Source organism: Rousettus aegyptiacus, unplaced genomic scaffold (assembly GCF_014176215.1).
Source record: "Rousettus aegyptiacus isolate mRouAeg1 unplaced genomic scaffold, mRouAeg1.p scaffold_m13_p_5, whole genome shotgun sequence".
NCBI classification, from domain to species: domain Eukaryota; kingdom Metazoa; phylum Chordata; class Mammalia; order Chiroptera; family Pteropodidae; genus Rousettus; species Rousettus aegyptiacus.
The window spans coordinates 40,498,595-40,514,315 of record NW_023416308.1 but is presented as its reverse complement, the minus strand read 5'-3'; the positions used below and the strand labels follow the sequence as shown (position 1 = coordinate 40,514,315).

At 38.5% G+C, this 15,721-nt stretch overlaps 2 protein-coding genes across 6 annotated transcripts in view; both read right to left on the bottom strand.

The window, feature by feature from the left end:
- The window catches only part of JAML (junction adhesion molecule like), a 27,852-nt gene extending 12,909 nt beyond the window's left edge, over nucleotides 1-14,943 (bottom strand). The window contains exons 1-7 of one of the 3 annotated variants that reach the window (XM_016155486.2): nucleotides 13,078-14,943; nucleotides 11,434-11,557; nucleotides 11,183-11,318; nucleotides 6,784-6,907; nucleotides 5,699-5,761; nucleotides 3,203-3,357; nucleotides 1,627-1,852 (exon numbers count right to left, since the gene is read on the bottom strand). In XM_016155486.2, coding sequence (XP_016010972.1) covers nucleotides 1,627-1,852; nucleotides 3,203-3,357; nucleotides 5,699-5,741 — 424 coding nt within the window. In that variant the 5' untranslated portion in view covers nucleotides 5,742-5,761; nucleotides 6,784-6,907; nucleotides 11,183-11,318; nucleotides 11,434-11,557; nucleotides 13,078-14,943. Of the gene's footprint in view, nucleotides 1-1,626; nucleotides 1,853-3,202; nucleotides 3,358-5,698; nucleotides 5,762-6,783; nucleotides 6,908-11,182; nucleotides 11,319-11,433; nucleotides 12,173-13,077 lie in introns of those variants that run through there. The other 2 variants (XM_016155477.2, XM_016155491.2) reach the window with 2 other exon arrangements.
- The window catches only part of MPZL3 (myelin protein zero like 3), a 21,439-nt gene continuing 18,004 nt past the window's right edge, over nucleotides 12,287-15,721 (bottom strand). For all 3 annotated transcript variants that reach the window (XM_036220636.1, XM_016155503.2, XM_016155510.2), the window contains one exon: nucleotides 12,287-15,041. In XM_036220636.1, the coding sequence (XP_036076529.1) occupies nucleotides 15,015-15,041 (27 nt within the window). In that variant the 3' untranslated portion in view covers nucleotides 12,287-15,014. The remainder of the gene's footprint in view (nucleotides 15,042-15,721) is intronic.

The following is a 15,721-nucleotide window of genomic DNA, read 5'->3' as shown; positions in this document are numbered from 1 at the left end:
TAAAGTAGTAAAAGCAAAAAATTATAAACTGAAGGGTAGACTTTGTAGAGAAAATTATAGATGACTGCACAAATGTAGTTTTCACATGGGAGGAGACAATTTCCAATAAGCAAGTTGGACGACTTTGCACTGGCTACTAGGCAGACTGTTAGGAGTTCGATCTATTCCCACTCTGGCTAGAGGGAAAAATAAATACAAGTTGCTTCACTGGCTAATGGGGAAATATATAGTCACCCCTAAAATTGTTCTAGCCTGTTCCCATGGACTCAACTCTTGAAATCAGCTCCTTGCCTCATTCCCTCTGTGTCTCTTCTAAGCAGGAAAAAGCACCCATTTTGCAGGGAATGCTTACATGGACAAGTGTTTAGGCATGGCATCAGAGGACAAGGCAGAAGCCATAGCCCAAAGGTAATCCTTAGACACAAAGGCAGCTGATTCATTTCTTCTTTCTAGATAACCATAGCTTTAGAATCAGAAAAATGCCAACTGAAAAAAAGCGGAAAAAATTAGGAAGCCAGAGGCTACCTTCTATCATTCCTCCTACAACTCTGTTTTCCAGAAATCAAAGTCAAGTGAGAGACACTCATTCATTCATTCCACAAATGTTTATTGATTGCTTACTCTGTGTCAAGCACTGTACCCAAAGCTGGTCAGAGGACAAAGAGGTCAAAGAACACAAACTCAGGTGAACAGGAAGATACAACTAAACAGGGGTGATTAGTATCACCAAAAAGGAACTCATTATAAGAATGGACCTTAACTAGCTGGTGAGGAGGGGTGGGTTCAGATTCTGGGTCCCTAACTAGACTGCAAGCTTTCCCAAGGTCATAGACTGTTCCTTCCATATCACACTTTTAAAGAATATATTGAATTCTGTGATTTTCAAACTTTTTAAAGCAGAATTCTTCCTTTAAAATAAAATCTTACCTGGGAAGCCCAATGAATAAAACAGGAAAAGATAAAGGACTTTGGTTGCAGTGGAGGTGGAAGCTTGAAGTCCTACTGGACAAGGTCCTCTATCAACCCCCTTCCTGTTCTCGCCCTGTGTGCCCTACCAGGTTCCTTGGACTGTGAGGGTTCCAGAGCAGTTTTTAAACCACTAGCATACCAAAGCCAGTCCCTCCATTTATAAATGGGAAAATGAGAACCAAAGAAGTTAGAGAAGTCTTCTCATTTCTTTTTTATCCCTCAGAACACTTAGTATAGGTCCTATAAAGTACAAACATGTCATCAATGTGGATAACTAATGGGAAGTATTGGGGTATAGTAAAAAGAACATGGATTTTGTTGTCAGAGGTGACAAGGTTCAAGTACTGAATATGACCTTTAATAAATATATGTCCTTAGGCATAGTCACTTAACCTCTCTAAGCCTCAGTTATTTCATCTGTAAAGTGAAAATAACAGTATTTCCTTGACGGCATTTTCAAGAGGATAAAATGTTTAAAGTAATAATAAAATAATAATCATCATTATTTTTACTTAAAGAACACTATTTATTGAGGACTCACTCTGTAGTAAGTACCTAGCCCAATGGCTGGCATTTAGACACAAAATCAGTTCCACTCCCCTTTTGCACATCAAACCGCTTGCTCCTTCCTCCTTCTCTAAGTAAGCATTCATGTACCTTTGGGCTCCTCTGGCAGTACATGCAGGACCACTGCTTTTTTCAACACCACGCTCTCCATTTCAAGGCGAATTTCACAGGTAAAGCTTCCCTGGTCAGTCTCTTCCACATTTTGAAGCAGGAGAGAACCATCATTGCGTAAGATGTCCCCTACCAAGTATGCGCGATTCTTGAAGCGCCCCACAGGCACACTGAGGTTGGCATAATAATATAGTACATAATCATCCTGGAGAGTAATACAACATTGGAGAATATCTAGTCAGTGGCACCAGACCTAGGAATCTAGATTCCAAATACCCTATTCTGTGGAGGCAGCACAGTCGTCATCATTACCGTGACCAAAAAGTACTTGTTACCCAGTTAATAATAATATGTGGCAGGCAATACTCTAACTTGCACAAGGCTCTGTGGCTCATTCATACAAAGACAAATGGAGAAATATGGTCCACACATTTTCATTTCTAACAGTTTAAGGTAAAATGTAACATCCACTTTGAAAATTACTCTGGGGATTCAAACTCACAACTTTTGAAAACCACTTTCCATCATCACCCCATCTTCTGGCATGGCTCCCAGATTAGATGGCATTCAAAAGTGTAATGCAATCCTACAGGCTGGCTGTTTTGAGAATTCCTGGCATTTTGGCTGTCACTCCTTTCTAGTTTGTCTTATTATAAGGAAGCATAACATAAGGCTTGAGAGTCATCAAGAGGAAGTGGTTTACAGGCTGGGAGGGGGACCCCAAGGAATTCTTATTTCTACTTTCACTGTGGGAATATCCTTCATATAATAATAAATAGTAATAAAAATTTGAGTGAGAGTAGCAATATAGGGATAACATGTTCTGAGCTACAGAAAACAATATTTCATTTGCAAATATTAGGACTTTATTGTTAACACATTACTTAGGACATGATTCACAAATGATCCAGACATATAAGTATCTCTAAATCTCCGATGGGGCTTAATACACTGTTTCCTACTCCAAAGAGCTTCCATGAAATCCTCACTCAGCCATGCTGCATCTGCTAACCCCAACCCACAAGCAGCTGTGAAGGAGAAAAAGAACATTCCAAGCACATACATGGGGCAGTGGAATGCTGAAAGAATCTGTTTCCCCCCAGCTCCCCATCCCCTCAAAAAACTAATACTGTGACATCATTCTTATGCTTAGGCCATAACCCTTCTGTCTAGACCAATGCTCTCCCACCATCTCACCCCTCCCATGCACTGATACTACTCTCCAAAGGGCAGAAATTAAGAAAAGAAACTGAAATAACTGTGCATTTGTCTCCCATTAGCTTCTAAGTGACCTGAAATTTAAACATTACCATTTATAATTATCTTCACCTTCACTTCTGCAGATGGAGATCATCGAGATTAAATAACTTGTCTAGCTGATTACATAGCCAAGAGTCCAGGCTGAGAAGAGGCCCAGTTCTGACAAGCTCCAGAACCTAAGCTCTTGTAACATCACCCCCTGGCACCTGAAGACCTGATTCTCTCTCTCCCCCACACTGTCCTGACATCATTGGCCAAGGGCTTGTACTACACAGTAAAGTTTCTTCCTTTTTACCTTTGCATGCTCTCCTGATGAAAATGTCCAGTCTACCTTGGTCACACGCTTCACTTCCGTGCTCTGGAAAACACATCCCATTAGGGCTGAATCACCCACGTGGACTGTTAGCTCAAGGGAGGAAACAATCAAGTCATTCAGGCCCAAGGAATAATCTACAGAAGTCAAAGGCAAGAGGAGACGTCATTTAGACAAATATCCTCAACAACAAACATCAGTATTAATCACCAAGTACTGTACACCTTCCCTCCCCAGAAGACCCAACATGGCCCAGAGGTCCCCACTCAAACTAGCATGGCATTCCCAAGGGTAAGAAAAATACCCTCTAGTTAACCACATGGCTCAAATCAGGAGTTTCTGCAATCTTCACACTACGTAAATGCTAACTGGTTCCACTCTCCCAACTAGTGCCTTCCCTTTTTCCAGAATTCTCCCTCCAACCTCATTTCTAAAGAAAGAGAAACTCTGAAGTCCCTCCTTTCAGGTCATGTATTTTGACACCCATAAAGAGGAACTGGGATGTCTCTTGTTCTTTGTTTCCCACCAGTTCCCTATCTGAAAAGCCAATTCACAGGTATTTTTGCTTCCTTCCTCTTTTCTCTTTCTTTAGTTCCTTTGCAAAAATCTTCTCTGAATTTACTGGCTGATTCTGGTTTTATTACAGGGCCTTGTAATTAGGCCAGTACAGAGCACTGCTCTTCCCTTGAATTTCCTTTGTGTTTGCCTTCTCCCCACTTCTCTTCCAGCTTTGCCAACAGCCCTGGCTTGTCAGCCTCTAGGTGTTTGCACATATAGTACCACTCTATTATCTGTACATTGCTCAAGGAACTTCTCTTTTCACTAAAAGAGAAAGCCATTACACAAACATTTTTTTTTCCTTTTTCTTTTTTTTTTACACAAACATTTCTGTTTTCACAAGATATGCTCTATGCAAAGAGACAACGACATAAAGAAAGACACATTTAGATGCTGGCCAGTCTATATCAAAGAAGAGCCAAGTGAACGCATATGGGAAAAACAAAAAATGTGCCAGTCTTTTCATCCAAGCTGTTGCCCTGAGAGGAATCAACTTCTTGCCCCACAGCAGGCACACACCATAGGGAAGATGTAAGAGAAAACATGAACTCCACACCCTTTAAAGGGAATTATTTTGAAAGAAATCAAAATTAGCTCCAAAAATGATCTGGAGTTTTCCTGTCAGGAAGAACTGAGCCACTTTATGTGTGGTTAAAGGTATAAGAAGTGAATTTAATTTAACATTAAGCATGTTTTATGTAGAATTAAATGAAGGTTTGAGAGAAAGCAAGAGCAATGACCAAAGTAAAAAGAAGCTTATACATGACAAGTAGCCTTTGCAGAGAAATGGGTGAAGAAAATGAGACTTTCTAAAGGAGGGAAACTCTGCACAAAGTATAAAATCTCTGAGGCCACCAAGCCACTACACACAGGGTTGGACTATTAACCCTCTGGAGAGAAGAGCAAAAACCTGCAGGCTGCTTCATAGACCTCTGAGAGAAAATGTCTAAATAGCCTCTGAAATCATGACTAAATTCATGAAAAATATTCTCTAATGCATATTATTTCTGCGTGTGCATGTGTGCATGTTTACGCACTCTGTTGCCTGAAACTAGAGCAAAGGCAATTTTTTGGTGTACTTTGCTGAGTCAATGTTTAAATCACCATCCGCAGTTTTAAAAAATGAATAAAAAGAGAAAAAAGGTATCAAAGCGAAGTACCTAATTAATTTATTCTTCCTACAGAGAGATACCCTTGGGATAAAGAGAAAGACAAGGGGAGAAATGGATGAAAAAGCTAGAAAAAGTGAAGATAAGAAATGGGCAGCAAGAAGCATCCCTGACCAGTTGGGTTACATAAACAGGAGACTCCAATCTGGTCTGAGGAGGCAGCCAGAGAAGGCTTGTTAGAAAGAAGTGGAGCTTAAAGGGAAACCTAAAGGATAAGGAGGCCTTAGGCAGGCTTGTGAGGGTTAGGTGGGGAGAGAATGTTCCAGGCAAAAGATACTATCCCAAATTGGGAAAGGGCTCTCAGTGCTTTGGAGAAACTGCAAGAAGGCTAGTATGGCTAAAGCGTAAAAACAATTACAGGGATTCTGGTACTTTCTTTGGTATTTTCGTTTCCTGATCTGAGACTAGCTATGATTTTAAAGATGACAATTTAAAGTGCAAAAATGCCAGAGGGAGGCTTTCTTTATATCACATAGGAGGGTTCCAGAACACCCAGTAAGAACCCAAAGGCATTCTGTTTCTATTCGAAACAGAAGAAGATTCAGCTTTCCAAGAAGGAGTCTGCTACATGGCTTCTAAAATAAATGTTTTAGCGAAACAACTGTTTTAGCAAAACTATAAAGTTCCGTGTTAGGGTTTCTGTTTTCAACAAACCAAGGGGAAATGAAAATACACAAAATTGGCTTTTGAAATGCATGAGACTTATGATGAATCAAATACTCCTCCCCATTGTCCCTTAGCTTCTACTTACCCAGTAACAGTGTCATCAGGATGAGTTTCAGTGGGTAAAACATGCTGCCCTCTATTTTGCAATCTTAAGATAAAAGAAAAAAATCAGAAAATAGTTTCAAGAGAAGGTCATTAATTTAACGACCTTCAACAGTGAGTTCCTTCATAGGCCAGTCTCTGCCTGAGGCTCTGGGATGCAGCACTGAACAAGAAAGGCAAGGTACAGTTTGTGGGGGGTGGGGAAAGATAGAGAAAAAAAGAAGCAAATGAATGAAAAATAAAACAGCAGATGCTGGTAACTGCTATGATAAAACAAAACAGTGGTTTTGGGAGAGTAACTTGGGAGCTGCTTTAGATGGCTATACAAGAAGAGTAGATGAAAGTTGCTTTTCAAGAGAAAAAAAAAGCAAATAATTTCAGCAAACCCTTGAAATGACAACCCTAGACATTCTATAACCTGAGAGTTTTATATAAACAAAAGATTACAGGATACTCAGCCTGAAATTTTTACCTATGTCTCCAACTAAATTAAAATTACTACTTTTAAACATTTAAAGAATATTCAGATGTGGGAAAGGAGATAACAAATAAGGGGGAAATTTTAAACTCAGTTAAGAAATTTGCCAAGCCCTATGACACAAAGAAACCACACGAAAGGTTCATGGTAAGCTTTCTTCTCCCACTTTTAAAACTTTTTTAGGTAGGGCAGCATGAGTAGAATCAGAACTGGGCTGTAAATGGGTAAAGGTAATTTTTAAATATCCACATTATCTCTGTGGTATTAATTTTACTGTATCCACCAGCTCCTGGGAAAGGAATCACTGTTCCACACAGTGCTTCATAATTTTCTTCATAAAACAGAAGAATCCTAACTCCATGGAGTTAGAATTCAAACCACCTTGCACTCCTACCTACTACTACTGTGGCTGGTCAGCCATGATTCCTACACCCTTAACATCCTGCCACTGGAAGAATTCCACCTCAGAACCTGCTAGGTTCTTTTTTGTGCATTAACATCACAGTACCCTACCCAGCTCTAGTGGGAAGCCCAGCACTTACGGTGGCCATTTTAATTTATAAAAAACAATTTCCTAAAAGATTCCTTACCTGTATTCTAATCAATAAAATCTTCCATCTGGAAAATCAGGATCCAACTGTTCAAGAAGGTCCTACCCTAGGTCCCACTTATGCAGAGAAGGCAGTTGACCTTGTTGAACCTCAGTTTCCTCGCCTATAACATGGGGGTAATAATGCAAGGATCAAATATGATAATGTAACAGTTCTTTGAAAAATAGAAAGTATTACCACATAAGACTCTACTTTTTATAACCTTAAAGTCAGATGGGAAATAGAGTTTACTGTAGCTTTCAGGGGAGATATTGAGTTCTGAGCATCTACCTTTGTAAGTATGGCAAATGACTCATCAGAATGAACTGGAAACTTTTAAGTTTCGATTTTTGAATCCCATCACAACAATGTAGATAATAACTACACTGACTATATACCAAAAGTCACATTAAGTTTCCCCAAGCATAAATATATCTAATGAAAACACAGATCTCTCTCAAGATAGCCACGGCCCTATTCCTGCTCCATGATGCCCACCTCACCCCACACATAAATGAATGAGCATGATAAAGGGCTCCCTTTATAGCATGTCACAACTTTATGGTGTTTTAGGACATTATATCTGGGGCCTTTGAGATTCCTGTCACATTCTGGATGAATTCTTCTCCAGGGAGTTGGTTGTGCTCCCTCCTCAACCCAGCAAACAGCTCTCATACATTCCTCAAAGCAGTGAGCCATTTGCAAAAAGTAATATTGACTTAGATATCTAATACGAAACCCCATTAAGTCCACATTCTCAAGAGCAGGACCATATGTGTCATATATTTATGAGTGTCCCATTCCTGTGCTACAGTACCAGTAGTGTACCTGGCATGCACTGAATAAGTGCTGATAGCTGCCAATATGACCATCAAATTAAAATCACCTTATTCTGCAACTGCGCCACTCTATTCCAAGAGGAAACCAGCGACCCCAAAAAGACTCTGAATCTAGCCACCAAATTCAAGTCACCCAGAGCCACACCCAAACCATGTTCAAACAAGTTCTAAGAAATGTTCCAACAATGTGATGAATAAAAGATAATCATGTTCAGTTCTAAGTATGCAAATGCACCTTTAGAACTGTGTGAATGAATAGAGAAGCAATGATTTAGCAAAAAAAAAAAGCATCGAATTGAATTTTTAAAAAATTATCTTCCTGGGTCAGGCCTTCCATCAACTAATTCTTTGATCTTTGGGAAATCACTCAATTTACCTGGGCCTTGTCCTCAACATTGAAGGATTGGACGTTTTATCCCCCTAGTTAATATAGCATCACATTAGAAATCAGTAGTTGATATGCAATAAACCAGAGAAGGTTATATGCCATGTACTGCCTGAGAACTTTATACGTTAACTTTTTCAATCCTCATGACAACCCTATGCGGTTTTACAGATGAGAAAACTAAGGTACATATTGGTGAAATGACTTGCTTAATAACACATACTAAGTAGAAGAGCCAGGATTCAAACCAAGGCATGTTTGATCACAGCCTGACTTCTTATTATACTGTACTCTCCTCCCTGTTTGTGAATGTAATCAGTGTTTTAGGACCAAGCTTCTCTGAACTTCATTTGTCAAAACACAATTAATCTGTACCCAATGCCTAAATGCTTTTCCCAACCCCTTTACTCCTGTTAACTCCTGTTCATCTTTCAGATCTCAAGTTAAATGTCATTTGCTCAGAGAAACCTCTCCTGAACCATCCTTCCTAAGTCAGATCCCTAGGCACAGATGTTAATAGTACCATTTATCTTTCCTTTAGGGCATTCATCACAATTTCTAATCATCTATTTATTTGTGTACTTGTTTGATTAAAGTCTCTTTCTCTCTACCTTCATCCCTCCAAGACTATAAGCCCCATAAGGCCAAGAACTGTGCCTACATGCCACAGAATCTCCAGTGCCAGCATGGAACAAGGCCCAGGGTGAGAGCCCAGTAACTACCTGTCAAATAAGTTAATAACACCTAACAAGGCCAAAAACACTCTAGTCACATTTCAATTTCCTAAGTAATTGGCAAATATTCAGAAATTTCTACCATATATAAATAGTTACCAAGTTATGTACAGTCATGCACATATATATATAATAGAAATATTGAATAAACATATTTTTTAAATTATATATCTGAATAATAATATTCTGAAGTTTATATATAATAGTTGACTCTTAAATCAGGGGTTAGGGGTGTCCCTATGTAGTCAAAAATCCAAGTATAACTTTTGACTCCCCAAAACTTAACTATTAATAGCCTACAGTTGACTAAAAGCTTTACTGATGACATAATCGATTAACACATATTTTGTATGTTATGTCTATTACATACAGTTATCTTATAATAAAGTAAGATAGAGAAAAGAAAATGCTATTAAGAAAATTATAAAGATAAAATACATTTACAGTACTGTACATATTTACTGAAAAAAATTCTGTGTATAAGTGGACCTTATACATGTATAAGTGCAGTTCAAACCCGTGTTGTTCAAGAGTCAACTGTATTTATACACAGCAGGTCCTCAAATAACCTCATTTGATTCAACATCATTTCATTATAATGTTGATGGGAAAAAAAAATGAATGCCAGCTGGAGTCACTGTCCATGTGCAGTTTGCATGTTCTCCCCCATGTCTGCGTGGGTTTTCTCTGGGGAGTACTACCACATCCCAAAGACCTGCATGTTAAGTTAACTGGTGTGTCTCAACTGTCCCACTCTGAGTGAGTGTGGGTGTGAGTGGCCCTGAAACGGAAGGGCGTCCTGTCTAGGGTGGGTTCCTGTCTCACACCTTAAGCTGAAGGTATAGGCTCTGGCCACCCATGACCCTCAGTTAGAATAAGCAAATTGGAAAATAATTATCTTACCAGTTTTTATTAATCTTTCCAAAATGTATACATAGCTTGCTTTTATTTCAATGTTTAACATTAGAAGTGTTTAAGGTCTTTAGAAGATTGGTGATGTTGTTGTGCTAGACATATTCTGTAAGAACTTAACCCTTGTTTAGTTTATATCAATCAGTCTATGGTAAAATCGGTTTCAATATACATCGTTTCCTTTAAAGTCACAGTTTCCAAGAACTTATGAATGACACTAAGTTAAGGCTTACTGTATTTAAAATAAATTTCAGCCTTTAAAAATCCAACCAAAGCATTTAGATGCACCTTAAGTACCTGGAAAATAAGAGACTCTGAACTCTCAACTTCTTCTACCCTGCTTCTTTCTCCAGATACTGATTTATCTCCTCAACTAATGTTCTTGAGATAATTCTACATAGTAAGTTATCTCATATGTTGGCCAAACATTTTTACCTGAGCTCATGGCTCTCTCACAATATAATTCCTGGCAATGACCTTCTATCACTCCTGGGGAGTTGTGACTATCAGGATTCGCTTTCCTATTATTAATCATGTTATCCTTGGCACAATTATGACAGAAAAGAATCTTCAGGAAAGAGACTTTTGACAATGAGAATACCACAGATGTGAAAATGACCCCCACATATTACAATATTAGAGATGCTGTCTGTCAAAGTGTTTGCCCCTAGTCAGGACACCAACCACTGAGCAAACACAACTACACAGACTTCCCTTACACAGCCCACTCCACCTGCAATGCTATGTTCCCTCAATTTATCCATGCCTGTGTACCTCCAGGCCTCTCAGATGATTCTAGGTATATGAGTTCACATAACCATTCTGAGGCATGAACTTCTTAAAATATATCCTTGTTTTTCTATCTAAGGCCATTTAATACAGACTGGTAGGTTACATGGCTTCTTGTAACACAGTCTAGGTTACATTAGTCAACCCTCTACTTGAAGAGGACCTTGGAAGTAATTACTCCTGCTCACTCCTTCTAACCAAGTTATACCTAAACCATCTATGTCAGTCTTTCCCGAGATCAAGGATATGCAGACAGTGTGACGTGTATAGACAATAGCCTAACTCTCTTGGAAGGTTTAAGTTCCTGACTTCTTAAAGTTAAATATTAGCCTGTCTGGACTGAAAGAAGAGAAACAGTGAAGAGTGTTGCCATGAGTTCAAGGACAGCTAGTCAGTCACAGCTCTACCTAAAGCCACAGGCAAGTTAAAAGCTAACACCATATCATCATCATCATCCTCATTATCAGCATCATCATCCTCATCATCATCTACTCTTTTATTAAAAGCAAACATTACATACCTCTTTTCTCTGAGGATCTTAACATAAGTTACTTTACACTACAGAAAGAAAAACTGCACCCACTAGACTACTTATCATAGTCCTCCTACAGAGATTGAGAGTTCTGTGACTGTGGCATCACAATGCAAAAGGATTGCCATTAAATTAAAACCTTCAGAACCAGCCTTCTGAGAGAGAAAAGTTCAAATCACTGCTTAAGAAATAAAAAGCAATCACTTACCCAAGATGAGGAGCACCAAGGAGAAGCAATGCACTGAACTCTCCCACTACTGCAGTTCTCAAGTCCAACTGAAGAGACTTCTGCTAGCACAGAAGGTCAGTCTCAGAGGAAACCAAATGCATGTGTTCTGAGGTGGCTGCAGAGACACAAACAGGAACCTCCAAATTAAGGTTCTTGTTTTAGTCATCTGGTCCATTACCCAATCTTTATTAACACTTTTATTGTAAAAAGAGATAACAAATCCAACTTACTGAAGAACCTCATATTCCAGACCTCTGCAGCTGCTATTTCTTCTGCTAGATTACAAGCTCTCTCAGAATGGGATCTTCAATGACATGAGGCAAACATTTGCTGAGGAAAAAAATCAGCTTCACGCTAGCAAAATACAATAAATTTAAGATTAACACAAAACATTTTGCTCTTTGTTTAAAATATAGCAACCTCTCCTATTTTCTCTCTCAACACAGAGGTAGAGCCAGTCAATCCCCCAACCCCTGCTTCCAAAGATATGCCTGCCCAGTCCTCCAACTCACCACCTAAAATGTTGATTTCCTCTGACAGTGTGATATCAGCATTTCCAGAATACAGGTAGCATTTTATTCCCCCAGAAGATCCCTTGGATGACTTGGACATCCTAGATAAGGACTCAAGGCTTTTTCACTTCAAGGTATCTTTTGATTTTAAGTCACACCTTCAAAATAAGTGTTCTAAATGTATACATCTTCAACTTTGGCTGGATTGCTTTGACCTCCACATGGACGTGTACTTGTTTCTTACAACTTGTCCTGTATCATTTGAAAAACTGTTGAATGCCTGCTCTTCTCAAGTACTATGCTCCACGGTTCTTGAGAAGTGGTGTGCTGGTAAGCCAGCAATTCATTTAAATACTCCCACCATGGCCTATTTCAAGCTACCAACAGTTTAAGAATCAGGAATTGCAAAATTCCTAAATATTTAATAATTAGCTCTTGCTGTGTGAACTGGTTCCAGCACAACACTGAATTTATGCAGGTTCTTGCTGGGGTATAGCTCAGAGATGCATGGTCGTTTGAAGCTGAAAACCACAAACCTTCTCCCCTTTCATATGTATTTATACACAAGTAGTAAGCATAAAATGCAAAGAAGTTTATTAACTATGATCCAGTAAAGACATCAAGAGTTACAATGTCTGTGCACATGGCCCAACAGTACATATTCTCCTACAAAAAAACAAAAACCAAAAAAAGCAGTAAAATGCAGCAATTAACAATTCAACAGTACAACACTGGAGTCAAAGAAATGGAGCTGTCTCTTTTGACAGCAAGTTTTGAGTTATGCAATTAAACGATAGTCTAATTGGCTTCCAGAATTTTTTTAAAGCAGGGACATGCAACATTCCCTTTTGAGGCACCAGTGCCCCATTTGGGAGCTACAGATAACTAAGCAATTCCCCAAGAAGCCTGAGGTAACAGGCCATGTGGGAAAACACAAAGCATTTTGTAAGTTCATATTTGGTAACAGAATTAAGAGCTCAATGCAAAAAACTCATAAAGTAATGTAACCACAAGTAAAGAGTTCAGCAGCCAAAGAAAAATTCTAAAAGGCTTTTAACCCCGTCTGAACTAAATTCCCTTTCTAGACAAGGCTTGTCTCCATATGGTATAATAAGAACTTATGGAGCAGCAAAAAGAAAAAAAGATAGAAAATAGCACCTTAGAAGATATTAAAACTTTGAGTTAAAAAAATAAAAAACTTTATCTTCCTTCTATCCTTAAAGAAAGCAGGTGTCCAAACACTGCCTCACGTTCCCTTGAAGAAAAGCTGTAACCCAGACATCAATATAAGGGATAAAGAAGGAAACTAATAGCAGCCTTATGACTGTAATATGAACACAAACCAATAAATTATCAACTTACTCTCTTCCCATGAAGGACTCTATTATTCAGTCATTTGAAAAGGACTAGTTTGAATCATGATCAAGGCTGCAAAATAACATGACTAAGAATTCACACAGCACCATTTGTCTAAACTGAAAAACATAACACACGGGATTAATCCTCAAAACATGCTGCAAAGGAAATTACAAGCAAACCTAGCTAAAACTGGTTCCTCATTTAATGGGATGTGGCTTTAACTGGGTTCCCATAACATCATCCTTTTCTCAGCAAAATGGGAACCCACAAAATGTCTGCCTCACAATTCTACCTCTATCTTTAAATCTCCTAGTACCCAAATTCTTTATTCTCATTACTCAAACCATTTTCCTCTCTGTGTTGAGCCATCAGATTGGCCCACTAGATTGGCACTAGACAACCGCATACTTAACAAGTAGCCCAAGACTGTGAGGTTTAACCACTGGAAATGTAAACTGTTAATTCTGTCTTGCCTCTTCTACTTCCTTAAGTGACCAGAGGTAAATCATGTTTATTAATTAACCAGACTCTCTAATCTATGGACTATGTTAACAAAAGAGGCCAGGCCAAATCTATGGGACAGAGCTAAAAACCCAAATTTTTAAAAATAGATCTTAACAAAAACTGTGAAAGTGATTTTTTAAAAACATAAACAGTGTATAATGCTATAATATAGATACTTCCCAAGCCACCTAGTGAAGAACCATGGAAAGAGACCAACCTGTTGAAAAAACAAAGATAGATGGAAGGGATAATTTTTGTCTCTCACAACTAAGAAGTGAACTCTATTACTCTGCTACAGAAAACTGCACTGTCAATCTTTCCTGACATGTCATACATATTTCCTAATGGCTAACAGAAATTCCCACATAAATTAAAATTTGAAATAGGTTGCTACAGGAAAATGGAAGAAGCCGATATAAGGTATTGAATGACCAGAAGGGAGAAGTACAGGTTAGGTACAACGTCACTTCCTTATCATAAGTATTATACAAGAACAGTTTGCAATTACCTCAGTTCACTCATATTTGGTGCATTTTTTAGAAATAAAAAACAGTTTTGAAGAATAATACAAGTTAAAAGAGCATTTCATTGCAAATAACTGGTTAAATATTCTATACATCCCCACAAAACCTTTTGAAGAGTTTTTCTTGCCTCTGATCTGAAAAGTCAAGAAGGAAACCACAAATCAGTCAGCTGAAAGAAAGTAAAGTAACAACTTGCACCTGACAAGACAAAAGAAAGGACCCCCCTACCTCGCTATTCCTTTCCTTAATTGTAAATTGATGACATTTAAGATTTTTAAAACCCAATCCAAGTACACTCCTGATCCTACCAACTCGAAGGAAATTAGTGTTCTATATTCCAAGTCACCCAACATAATTGACAATGAGATAATTAAACCAATGAGTATATACTGTGTGCTAACTCACAGCTAAAAATGTTCATGGAGCAAAAAACGATACTTATCCCAAACAAACGTTTTGTCTGGTAGCACATCAGGAAAGCTACAAGCTCCATTTCATTTAAAATGTGTGTGTGTGTGTGTGTGTGTGTGTGTGTGTGAAAGCATCAGCAGTGTGGCCAAATTTAGAATTCTATCTCAAGTAACTGGAAGATAACATGTATTACATTCAAGAGCAAAGACGAAATAAAAAGTATCTTTCTATTCAGGACAAGAATTCCTTCATTCAACTAACAGTATAAGTTATTAAAAAGGGTAGTTATGAGTCTCTTCTAAAAGTTTCTGAACAGCTTATAAATACAAAAAGAATATTTCTTCAATAAATAAATGGTTCTTAAAGTCTTTAGTGATGACTTTAAGAAACTTTCATCATTACTCTTCAGGCCAGCTCTACTTCTCCATGAGGCTTTAGCTGCCAGTGGAATGAGATATTTTCTGTTTTTAGGTCATTCTTCTTATATCATGCAGACTTTCATCAATATGTCTCTTCATAGTCTGAATCCTGGAAGGGAAAGAACAGTACATGTGGTATGTATATGAAGTATACTGCCACGGTCAGAATTTAACCAAAGGCAACCCATTAGGATCCCCCTAATGGAACCCAGCTTGGGACGACATCGACAGTGAGATGGCACTCACTCAATACACGTAAGTTCCCATGAAGCATCACAGGACCTCAATATAATTGGTGACTATTGAGTTTAGCTACCACTACCATTATGTTTATTTTTTTTTTATTCAAACATGTACTCATTGCTTTGAACCTCAAATAGGCCATAGTACTAACTGGCGAACTGCATTTTTCTAGTCCATTCATTCTCCCAGACTATTTCATACCTTTCCCTCTTTGCTCAAACTTCCAAAATCTCCTCCTCACTACTTCATTCTCAGGTGATGATCCTTCTTTCTCCCACCATGAGACTACAGGAGCAGTCAATAGGGAACATCTACAAGCTCCCATCTTCATATTTACCTACTCACCTGCATCTAGGCCCATCTAGTTGGCCTTCCTTAATCTTCTTATGGATACACTCTCCCTGCCTTTATCTAAGGCCAACATCTTTACTTGTGCACTAGATTCTGGAGTCACTCCAGTGGTCTTTACCTCTCTCTCTTGCAGTATCTACTTTTCTCTCTCTGCTGGCTCATTTATCATCCCATACAAGTGTGCTACAATTTCTC